General features: G+C 31.6%; 1 protein-coding gene across 6 annotated transcripts in view; it reads right to left on the bottom strand.

The window, feature by feature from the left end:
• Positions 1–431: 431 nt before the first annotated feature.
• The window catches only part of LOC128221261 (trichohyalin-like), an 86,188-nt gene continuing 73,548 nt past the window's right edge, over positions 432–13,071 (bottom strand). For 4 of the 6 annotated variants that reach the window (XM_052929802.1, XM_052929803.1, XM_052929800.1 and 1 more), the window contains 6 exons: positions 12,724–12,816; positions 11,233–11,274; positions 10,300–10,341; positions 3,996–4,031; positions 2,870–2,911; positions 432–2,293 (listed from right to left, as the gene is read on the bottom strand). In XM_052929802.1, the coding sequence (XP_052785762.1) occupies positions 2,245–2,293; positions 2,870–2,911; positions 3,996–4,031; positions 10,300–10,341; positions 11,233–11,274; positions 12,724–12,816 (304 nt within the window). In that variant the 3' untranslated portion in view covers positions 432–2,244. Of the gene's footprint in view, positions 2,294–2,869; positions 2,912–3,995; positions 4,032–4,610; positions 4,833–10,299; positions 10,342–11,232; positions 11,275–12,723; positions 12,817–13,071 lie in introns of those variants that run through there. The other 2 variants (XR_008258931.1, XM_052929804.1) reach the window with 2 other exon arrangements.

The following is a 13,071-nucleotide window of genomic DNA, read 5'->3' on the forward strand; positions in this document are numbered from 1 at the left end:
GGTTCGATACTTGATAAGGGTCAAGAGTTTTTAGAGAAAGTGTTGATAGGTTTTCAAAAGCGTTGATGCATTTGTGGACATAGGTGGTATTCAATCGATTTTTCTATATCAAAAATTGCAATCAGCAGTAAACATTTTTGACATGATTCATATATTTTTAATCTTACTCGAAATTGACCGTATAGTTTCAAATTCCAATTGTAAATCCACCCATCATATAAATGAATACCATTTCACAAAACAAAAACAAAAGTATTGAAACATTCAAAATGTGTTTAAACACTGAAGTACATATTTCCGAAGACGATAATATCGGATGAAGTCGCTGGTCATTAAACGGGCATGTGTCATTGTTTTGCAAAATATCGACATACTTGAAACATTAAGGAAATATTAGGGACACTTATTTTTTATTCATTTATTTATACAAACTTCCTCACAATGTCATTAAATAGCAAAAGTAAAGTTAACACTTTGATCAAATTTGTTTTTTCGGTATGTTACCTAAAGCAGGATTTTTTCTACTAAATACACCTAATACTTATACTTCAAATGTATGCCTTACAACAAATAACTCGTTTGTTAATTAAAAATAAATAGTCATATCTGTTTGTATTTACTTTTAGACACTTTTACCATTCATACAATTCATACACACATAGGAGTCACATATATAAACTAATACAAAACATAAGCTTATTCCTACTTTTGGAAATAATCAGATATTTGGACGAACAATCTTTAACATAACCATAGTAACGCAATGTTACGACTCTTATCATACTGCTTGAAACTTCCAGCAGTATCTGTCAAATACCTTTGGATATACTACATAATCGTATTACACTAACGCAAATATTTTGTATCGTCAAAATGTTGACATTCTTTGTCCACTTTGCATGGGACATAACTAAATTTCGCCCATCATTCCATACAGTTATAAATCCAATTATAGGCTTTGACTAAACATAGACTTTACTAATTTAACAAAGAAAAATCTGTAGACCATTATATTTACAAAAATAATGAGGAGGTTGGATTCGACTCGAGTGGATTGTCGCACATAAGAATTTCACGAGGCGCAAATCGAGTCAACTCAAAACCTGCAAAAATACCTGTGAGTCGAATACGACACTGATAAATAGGTAGTATCAATAACACTTGTATTTTATGCCCTCCTGGTAAAATCATTTTGAATACATCCATGTTCTTATGATAAATGTCATTTTAATGAGGCGTTTTAATTTCTAATACCATATGTGTATAGCAGTTTTTGTTATACATACACTAAACGATCAAAAACACTGTACACAATTCTTATCACATCTATGGACATAACATATAAAAACTTAAAACATCATTATTCAAATTTCATAAGTAAGTACACAAGAATGGTTGACATGTTTGACTATAAATATTAAAAAGACGCATTCACAAAAAAAATCAGGATAAAAGGTACACGATATATCGAGAATGAAGTTAATAATAATTTGACATTTTAACATTAAAACAACCTTTAATGTCATCAAAGTGAAACACTGATTGATAATAATTATATACACAATTACATAGATACTAAATTTTAGAAATATACTTAATAAAGCCTATTTAAAAACATCATCTGATGTCATATTAACATCACACATTTTATGCAGGACTCTTTTAAAGGGAGATAAATCTAAATTATGCAAAATGATAGGGGTTCCTAACCACACTAATTAAAACATAACGATAAGGTATAAATTGGAAACGTTTAAGTCTTGAAACTGTTAAATGCAGTTGTAAAAACGTAATCTTGTACCACAAAACACATTTTATAAAAGAAAAAAAAGACAAGTTCTATATAATAAGAAACATTGAAACAGGTTGTAGATGGCTTTTGCACGAAACATTTACAATCATTATCACTAAATATAATCAATGAGTTTTTATCCTTATTAGGTTTGGATAAATGATGTCCTCGTATTTGTACCTTGGTATGTAATATTCGATAAATTATCGCTGTGAGAGCAGCTGCTAGCACACTGTTATCCTGTGTCCACATTGTTATGATCCATACCAATCGAATTGAACTATTCATCGATAGCGCACACATTCAACGCGAACAAAGAATTATGTTATTTTTTGATTTTCTCACGATAGCTTACTATCGTCCTGTTGAGATGTTTATGAAGTTGAAAAAGGAAGTACAATACGGACGATTGAAACTTATTTATGGTCCTGCTGGCTTAACAATGACTTGCATTATGATAAGCGACATTGTTGGGCAGTTTCGAACGTCGCCACCACCCTCCTGGAGTAGAACAATTGAATTATATACACTAAAGGTCGATGCTTACGAGATATATGTTATTTATAGTTTTTTAAGCATTTATATAAGTTTTTCTACATCGACAGATACAAATTATATTTGCAAAGCGTTTGATGAATTTGTAAAAATCGTATCTATCAAAATTTCTAAACGATGTCCTCGAGTAGTGTATGAACACACAGCAAACTATTTAATGTCCTGTGTAGTGTACAATAACATGAAGGAAATTGGTCAGTTCAAATTGTTAATACTCCTTTTAAAACGACCTTTAGTAATAGCAATACAACATTTAAGAATATTTATGGCTTGCGAAGTTGTCAGATAGTTGAGTGGATTTCAACACTGAGGCTAATGAATCGTAAATGCGTATTCTAGAACAAAATCAGAAAAATCATATTCTTGATATATTTTAGCTATTCATTTCTTGTTAAACACTAAAATAATTCATTAAAGAGTATTCCTCTCCTCGTTTCAATGCACACTAAACTCTAACACTGCCGAATAAAAATAAATTTACAACAGCTGATCATATAAAATCATAACATAATATAAACTAACCTTTCGGCTTGTTCTCTCATATTTGAAGCTGCACTAGTTATTCTGAAATATCTTCCTTATTAGCATACTTGTATATGTAAATGTATAACTACAATATTAAGCAGCAAAGAAATGCAAAGTTATATAAACCACACATGTTTGATATGTCCAGGGGATAAAACTACTTAAGTACAACGCATGAATATACACAACGACGAAAGGGGTACATGGTAAATATGGAGCTCAGTTTATACATCCTATAATCAATAGTCAGTCTGATGTTTTAATCACTAAGACTTAATGCTAGTGACCGTATACACTTGTTCATAATATCATTTTCAAAACCGGTTCAACCGACCCTCATGCGAGTATATTTACCTCCGGTACAGTTGTCAATTTAAAGCCATTGTCAACCATTTATTTGTTTGCGGTTAAGGCGGGTCGTTTCATTTCCTAACTTGGTGTAAAAACATTAGCGTATGATTGTTTTAAACTATATTTAGTATTTTATTAACAATTCCTGAAATAATCAAAATCATATAAGTGCAAATATAAGTTATAGATAACATGAACTTAAGTCAATAATCATTTTTACTTCCTACTCTATTTAAATTGCAACAGTATTTTAAGAGTGCTGCAGAATTAAAGTCTATTAACTTCAATTGTTTTCAGTATAAAGAACGGCGTAACTCATATATCACGAAATGCAGTGTACGGAACATTGCAGTATGTGTGAACATTGTCATTGAAAATATGTGTACCAAGTGTTTTATAAAAATATTAAAGAGTCTTCCGTTGTAAGTACATCTCTCTAATTTCTGCTGGTATGAATATTTTCAATTGAAATCCAATTACAGTAAAAGAGTATAACGAACTAATCAAGACGTCTTGCATATCGCCGGACAGACCCAAGCTAGTGAAATGTATATACATGTATTTTTGGCAAAATCCACTTTTCATATTTGACAATAATTGCATTGTCTCTATATGTTGCTACAAGCTATGTAAATATACGGATCGCATCATTATCAAAGTTTCTAACTCGCTACGTATAAATGCACTCCAAATTACATAATTATTTAGGTAGTATCATAAATTACTTTCACAACTGACGATAATATGAATTCATAACATTATACAAAATTACCTTTGCAGCTCTTCTTCCACCACTGATTGTCCATACCTGAAATGTCTCCATATATAGCAAACGGCGTTATCGGTTTTCATGTCATGTCCAATGTTAATGTGTTTGTTTACCGAATACGACGCAGGTGACAACAAAATTTCCTTGATTTGTTTATATTAAAGAGAAGCGCGTTTAATCATGATAACTTAAGTCAGCAGCCGGATTACGTTTGCAAATCCGGAATTATTGCAAATTGAATTTCCTTTGTTAATGCAATATGTTTTATATTTTTTACATATTGAAATCGATTCGGTGATACTATTAAAATACATTTTTGATTCCCGAAAGTTGATTTCGAAATATGTTTTTTTTTTTGTTTAAACTGTTAATAATCCATATCAGTTATCGCCGTTATACTATTCTATGGTTAGCATGACGCTTGAACATCGCAAATTCTTTATTAACCATGTTTAAGATATGTATATATATATGTACATAATTGTATCCGATTGAACAAAACACAAACCAAAACAAATCCATTTCCATACTTTTCATAAATGCCATAAAACTCGTGTAGTTAAGTTTAATTATATTTGTCATCTAACCGAATATTTGCGAGGTTAAAGGCCACTAAAATGTTGTCAAGAGTTACCATTCTTAAAAATAATGTAATACTTTACATTATGAAGATGTGGTGTTGTTTTTTACCGTTTTGTCATTGCATTTTGGAATGGGGCCCTGGTCAGCAAAATTTGGAGTACCTCCCTGCGTACCTATCGCTTGAGTCCCGAGTATCATATAAAAAGCCCCAGGCGAAAAGGTGCCTATAGGCGAGTACGCCGTTGATTCCACATAATTCTGACAACAAAGTACAGTCCAGCAGTCATTATCATATTTTTCATTGACTTAATGTATGCTGTTAAACACACATGACCATTGAAAGTTAAATTATAAAGTTCAACGGCCAAAGAACAGAAAATAAACTTACATTTGACGTTATTAAAATAATTTGGACTAACAGAACGCCCGCAATGCATAAAATGGTACCATCCTTTTCGTAATGTTCAGGGGGTGGGAACATGCTCCTAGACCCCACTAGAACAATGGTGAATCCACATGAATATAGGGCTAGCTATGCCCCTGCCTTTAATAGTATGTTACGAACGGATCAGTTTCAGCCATTATTGCAGTTTTATGAAATATGAAGACGAATATATAAATTACACTTGTAGTTTTATGTTTGTTAAATATGACATGATTATTTTTATATGCTGATTCAAATTATAAACGAGTGGGAGAGGTGGTAATTGGGGAGAATGTATGAAAATACTTAATTTATGGTATGCATAGTTAAATTTAGTAACTAACAACTCGCGTATGCTGTCATATTTTCGTGCTATGTGTTATATGAAACCGGAGAATACCACCATGACTGATGAGATGCAATGTGCCAGGCCGCAAGTGTTATGTTGGTGGACATATTAACAGAAAACTAAAATATTACATTCCAATCCCAGAATGTAATATGAAATCAAGTCGAACCCATAAAAGAGTAAATCCAACAAGGTAGCTCAAGAAATATGGTACCATGTGCAATGCGTAGGCCGCTTAAAAATAGTTATGAATGTTATGTCAGTGGAAATATTTACAGTCAATTCAGATGTCGCATTTAAACCCCAGAAAGTAATATGAACATATGTAGCTGCCATAGTTAAAACAAGTAATTGAAACGATGTAGCTCAATGATATTGGATGAGGTGCCATGTTTCGACAAGCTTGATGCTATTTAATAGCTTGCTGTTTCTGGTGTGAATAAACCTAGATGTCACTAGAAAACTACCAGTAAGAGTTAACTGCATTTTCGTACACCACAGCGTTGTTTATATGCGTGCCGTAAGATCACAACCCTGCGTAGTGTTAAGATTTAGCATAATCAAATGAAGAGGAATTTTAGCGGATAGCTCTTTACTTTTTGTTTTAAAATGGTGAAAAGCCATAAGCTTTTATTATCATCCTCGAGTCTTTTTTTCTCGTCCTTATTTTGAAAGGCAAGAAAAATGTTCCTGGTGGAGATAAAACCACAAACCTTTGCAATGAAAGTCATAAATTTATTATAGGCTTAGCAGGGGATTCTGGTCATAGTTCGAGTGGATTTTGGTCTGAATTTCATTTGATTTTGATTTTAGACCATGGGATCTTTCACAGCGAAAGTTAGCACAAAATCAACATTATTAGTTCAAGATTAAATACAGAAATATAAATGCGTCTTTACAAACATTTATTTATTGCTCTAATATAGATACAATTAAAAATAAACACTATATACTAAAATCATAAATTGTCAATTTACAGCATCAATATATAATGCACCGGCATTAGATAACGAAAAATATTATGGAATGTTTTTAACTTTTCCTAGCACATTCACTCATTATAATAAGTAAATTCTTATAGCATAGAATTATTGCACCATAAATTTTATCAGCCATGATTTCCAGCATCACATTCGAATAAAAAATGGACTTAGTTAATATTGTCTTCGATGGTACAAAAAAAGATTCAGATTGTATGCTCATTGAATTTAACATGTTGCATAATTTTGTATATAAATAAAAAAGATCGTTCCATTTTTTTCTTGCTACTTGTAACAACGGCCGATCTTTTTTATGCAGCATTTAAACCTAGATTAAACAGTCGATGAATTGTATCATAAGATTTGCAAAACACTAGAGAAACTATTTTATTACTTAATCAGTTGCTTCAACATATACCTCTATTAATCCCTATAAGAAATTAAATCAAGACTCAGCCATTGAATTATTAATCCTATTGACAAACAGGTAACACAAAAAGTTCATATTTGTATTCATTTTTTATTATTTATTTAAAATGCGTTTGATATCAATATCGATATAATATACTTCCAACAGTTACGTTCTGTATTAATTAATGTGTAAGATGAAGTTGTACAAAATGTGTAGAACAAAGGTGTCTTTTTGAGTGTACTTATATACTTATTAATGTTCACAGTTTATAAAAAAGTTATTTCACTTCGAATAAAGGTAGAGTTCAAAGTTGCATTCTCACAGATTGACGTTCTGACAACTTATTTACTTTTTGTCTTTGCACGAGCATTTTTTTTTGAAAATCCATGGAAACCATTTATATAAGACTGCTGACAAACACTTAGATCGCAGATTTTTATATTTAAGTTCAAAAATTGATTTTTTATGCGTTTTTTTTAAACCGTTAGTAATGGTTTAAGCCATAAAACATTTATTTTCGAACGGCAATATGAAAATCGGCCATCTGATCTTTTGTCAGCAGACTTATATTATTTGTATGCAGATACGAGTATTTATGGGAATAATTGCCCTTTCCAAGACAAAAAAAAAAAAAAAAAAAAAAAAAAAAAAAGTTGTATAAGTAATTATGTGGGATAGCAGCTTTAAACAGTCATATGACAAATTCCTTAAATTGGGCCTTATCAGATGGATTGCTATTTTAAAAACTCTATTGATGTTTGAACATTCACCTGATCTGCCGAATAGTAGCTAAGTAGACTCTTTGAATTAAACGTATTTTGAGTAATTTAGGGTAATAACGACCATCTGGCACGATCCTTACAATGTTGAGGGTAGTACTTATAGAATAGAATATCTACTTGTTAAGTGAAAAATTTAATGTTAAAAAAAACTAAAAGTTCAAACGGTATTTATATATATAACAAATTTGTCTTGAAGTCAAAGTTATTTTCACAAACTGATTTGCATACACGAATGCTTCATGGATAAATGAATGAATGTCACATGGGTTGTTTTATCCAATAGAGTTGAAGCATTTACTCGCACCTGCTCAAAACAAACTTTTAGACGATTTTAGGGGAGTACGCCCCGTTTCACTCCACCCCGAGCCGCAAGTAGGGTTAAGAACAGGCCTATTATGAACGAACTTAGTGACGAGTTGTCCTACTTCTTGACTGTCCTTATAGAACAAACAACACAAATATATATGACTTACCAATGTTTGATATATCCATTTTGCAAAACCTAAGTGCCATTCAGCGTCATACAAAGCTCAATAAAACAAAATAGTTCCCTTGACACATTACAGCAGAGAGTATTAATTATTGTGACATGTTTGTGTTTATCTGGTTTGAAGGTACATTCACTCAAGTATTAATAACTAATTAAATTTACGGAATTTTACAATCAGAAGAGTTGTCCTTTTTTCTATCAATTATTTTTCTTTCTGCTTGTGACTTTTAAACACAATAACTAAACGCCTGCAAGCACGGGTTCAGCAATACAAGACATTGCGTGGGCGCAGTCATTCGCAAACTCAGCTAATGCACAAATTCAGGGGCGGTTCCAGAAGTGCCATTAGAGGGAGTGTCATGTAGGTGCGTAACCTCTTGACTTTGACTTTGGTTTTAAATAAATCCAAGACCCGAATTCTGGGCCATATATTACTTTGTTTCCCCTATATTTTACAGAGTTTTGTTTTTAAATACCAAATAAAGTGTTTAAAAATGTTAAAACTAAGATACAGACATCTGGAACCCTTCAACAGATTTTCATATATACTAAGATATAATCGTTGAATTTACCATTTCAAAAACAGTTGCTCACGCAATTCAGCAAAACAGCAAACACATGAAGCGTGATTTGTAAATTGACATTATCACTTGATGCTTTCAAGGGATAAATGTAAAAGTATCCCGTAAATTATGTTATTGTCCATATTTTTATTTCCATTTTTTCATTGTTATTTGCTCTGCAATTCTGTATCAAAGAATTAACTTACTAAAGTGTTTTCAGATGAATTACCTGGAAAATGATTATTTGGTGCCAAGACAAGATAAGATAAGATAAGATAATGACATAACCGATTCCCTTGGAATGACGTGAACAGTAATATCTACAATCTTCAGCTAGTTTACAAGTTTAAATTTCATGATTTACATATCAGTATACATCATATGTTTGTTCGCTCCTATGTTATCCTTTAGTATGATCGGCTTAGATACTGCAATGTTATAAAGTGACAATATGGCAATACCATTATCGTTTATTTTGTAATGCAATATTCACTAGTGTAAAACTCGCATATGTTTCCAATTGGAAGATTTCAATAGGAGATTTTCAATTTCTTGATTTTTCTGATATTGAATCATGGGAAAGTTCCAATTGGAAAAAATGGTCGACGGGATTTTGCTTTTACAAAAAATGATAAACAGTACTCTTAACGCAATTTTTAAAGTGAACAGTATAACCATTGATGATAATGATTGTGATTTATCACTTTTTTTTAAATGTGGAAACATTTTCCAACAAAATTCTTTGGCTGATTTTCCAATTGCAAAAAGCAGTTTCCAACTTAAAGGCCATTATCCAAATGGAAACCATTGACTTTAAATACATAAAAAAATATTTATTTATCAGGAAACAAAAATATATCATATTAATATTACCGAACTTATTGCAGTTGCAAATTAAAATAAAACAACATTGGGTGAAAAACAAAGACAATAAGTTTGCAAATATTCCGGATTTGCAAACTTAATACGGATGCTGTTTTATGATTCAGCGGATGAAGATTCGTATATATATATATATATATAAAAGACAATGGATAAGCTCAACATTGGAACATTTTTAAAGGATGTCGATCTTCATTATGATCGTTTCAGTTTCGCTTTTCGTTTCACAATAAAACGTCGGCATTTACCTGCTATGACATTCATAATTAAACACGAAGTAATGCCTTACAAATATTCGTGCAGAATGTATGCAGTACAATATGCAATACATATCGCACGTATGTATTTTTAACATCAAATAGTCATGGTATAAAATTCGAGTTATATTACCAAACGCATATTTTGATTATTCTCAAAGGTAAGCCTAAATCAACTATCATTTTAATCTCATTAACACCACACAGTATTTCAACGGTAACACAAAATTGCTGCGGATCGAACATCACTCGAAAACCGTCGATATGAATACTTTCCAATGGAATTTAATTTAAGTACAAGCAGTATTACAAAAGTATCAAAAGGACTTGCATATCTGCAGGTCAGACCCAAGCTAATGAAATGAATATACATTGTCTTCTTGGCAAAATATCTGTTCATATTTTAGAAGAATTTGAGTGTTTATATATTGCTACAAGATATGTATTGTACGTATCGCACCACTATGACAGTTTCTACCTCTCTATATATGCATATCTCATATAAATGCACACAGTATTATAAAAAAAGATAGTCGTATATATTAATTTCACAAACGAACATAATATAAATTATTCACAAACTTACGTTCGCCGCCGTTCTTCAATCACATCCTGTACATACCGCGACCTGAAATGTGTCTTTATATAGCAAACGTCGTTATCGGTTTTCATGTCATGTCCAATGTTAATGTGTTTTTTTACCGAATACGACGCCGGTGACAACGAAAATACCTTGATTTGTTTCTATTAAAGAGACGAGCGTTTAATCATGATTACTTATGATACTGCTAATGCGGACTGGTTTATATGTGACTGTCTATAAGCCCATATTTAAAAAAAATCAAGTATGCCTCAAATAGTTCTTCTTTGAAACATTCTTACATTTCTCTTCTTTTTATGAATATGTTATAAATTCAATAAATGGGACCTTGATATTCATGTTTACGTTTTATTGTTGCTTTTCCTGTTACAATAATACGTCGGAAATATCCTGATATGACATTCATAAATACACGTGACTTAATGGCTTACATATATTAGTATATTATATATGCAGTACAATGTGTAATGCATTTCGCACGTATGTATTTTGCCATCTTATCAGTTCGATATCAATAAAACTCTAATACGTTGTAATCATACGAAGTCATGATATACAATTCTAGCTTTATTAACGAACGCATATTTCGATTGGTCCTTCTATTTCTTTCCAATGAAATTTAATTTTAGTACAAGCAGTATTACAAACTTTTCAGGAGGACTTGCATATCTGCCGGACAGACCCAAACTAGTGAAATCAAAATATATTGTCTTCTTGGCAAAACATATTTAGATCAATTCCAGCGTTTTTATTAATTGCTACAAGATATGCTAATTTACGTATCGCACCACTATAAAAGTCTCTACCTCGCTTCATATGAATGCACACACACACACAATTACATAATTATTCTACTTGTTGAATATATTAATTTCACAACTGATGATAATATAAATACATAACACTACACAAACTTACCTTCGCCATCGTTCTTCTATCGGTGCCTTTTCACCCCGCGACCTGAAATGTCTCGGTATATAACACACATCTAGTGCTTTTCTTGTCCTATGTAAATGTGTTTGTACGCCGACTAGGATGCCAACGACAAGAAAGGCCATGAACATACCTATCGCAAATAAGACGAGTGTTCTTATGATACTGTGTATGAAGACTTGTATGAATTTGTGACCGTTTATAAGCCCAACTTCGTAATCTTTGTACTATTTCTACTGTTCTATCGTTTACAAAATAACGTCGGAAATATCCTTCAGTGGCATATTACTTAACTAAACTAAATACATTAAAGATATTTTAATAAGATAAATACAATATAGTATACAATACACGTCACTCATATGTATTTTCCCAATCTAATCAGTTCTATAACTTTAATATAACTTAAACGTTGTCAACGAATCAAATCATGCTTTACAATTAATTCTTATTAATCAATAATCAATTAGCTATAAGCAAACATATATTTTATAATCAATAAGATAGCAAGACAGAGTAGTCCTCACAATAAAACAACATACATATAGCCTGAAATAGACAATTGCGAGCTTCACTCTGTTAAGAGACCCTTTTATATAATGCACTAAGCATACAAAAGCATTTCTAAAAACTCTTTAAAACTTGAAATGAACAAGTGTACGGTTCGGCGTACTGCAGCCAGGATTTCAGTAGTAGCCATTAACCTATATTAGAAGCAGTCAACATATTTTAAAGTGATGTACCGTGGTGGATATATACGAAAAATAAAACAAGCTGACGGACTGATACAAACGTCGGTTGATATAATTCAAACTGAGAGGACCAGTTTAGTTGGTTGATACATTTTGTTGTTTCCAATAGCATAGAAATCTGACTCAACGATACAATTATAGCTGTTTTGCCTTATTTGTGCATCAAGATCAGACCTTTACTGCATTGTACATAGGTACACTTACGGATGCAATCTCAGAAACCATTCAAATATAATCAATTTTAAGCTGAAAAGGCTCCTTGTTTCTTTAATATAAGTGAAGTAACTGTTATAATTCAAAATGTGTTAAGCTTTTTTAAACAGTCATAGGTATACTCAGTTTAGAAAACAATTTTAGTCTTATTTGATTACATTGATTCGTCTTCGGAGTTATGCTTTATCCTAAAAGAAGAAAACACACACAATCTTAGATAAATCTATTTTAAAAGCGTAGCCAAGTAATCTATAAATCAGATAAGTATATGTTTACAACAGTCCATGTGGATCACCGAAACCACACAACTATATTTTACGCAAGAACATGTTTCAGATAGAATTGTAGTAATGTGCGGATATGTATCAAAGTCATAATATTTGCGCTATGCAATGGATACAGACTTAGGTTTGCTGTTGTTTCTAAAGAAAAAAAACACCTCGGACAGTTCAAAATGCCATTTTATTCAAGAAATATATTGTATACGCTACGCGTACTACTTAATACTTACTCAATTGATTTTCGCAAAGTTGCTAATAGCTCACGTTTTTCTTTCAATTCGTTTTCTTTAGCTTTTAGTACTTCGGGCGATGTACAATGTGTTCTGAAAGAAACAATGGTATCAACGATTAAATTCCATACACATTCGGACTCAATTTCGCTGGCTAAAACCTTCATTTTATAAGACCAATTGTCTTTATTTGTTGTTAGAACATATGCATTTAATATTTTAAAGACATTTATGTCCTATACTATCAATATATGTCATAATGGTGAGGTTCAATTGTATTATTTTCTGCACCTCCAAATAAGCTGTAAAAATCTCGTACTCATGAATAATTAATAAAATGAAATCCAG

Source organism: Mya arenaria, chromosome 16 (genome assembly GCF_026914265.1).
Source record: "Mya arenaria isolate MELC-2E11 chromosome 16, ASM2691426v1".
NCBI classification, from domain to species: domain Eukaryota; kingdom Metazoa; phylum Mollusca; class Bivalvia; order Myida; family Myidae; genus Mya; species Mya arenaria.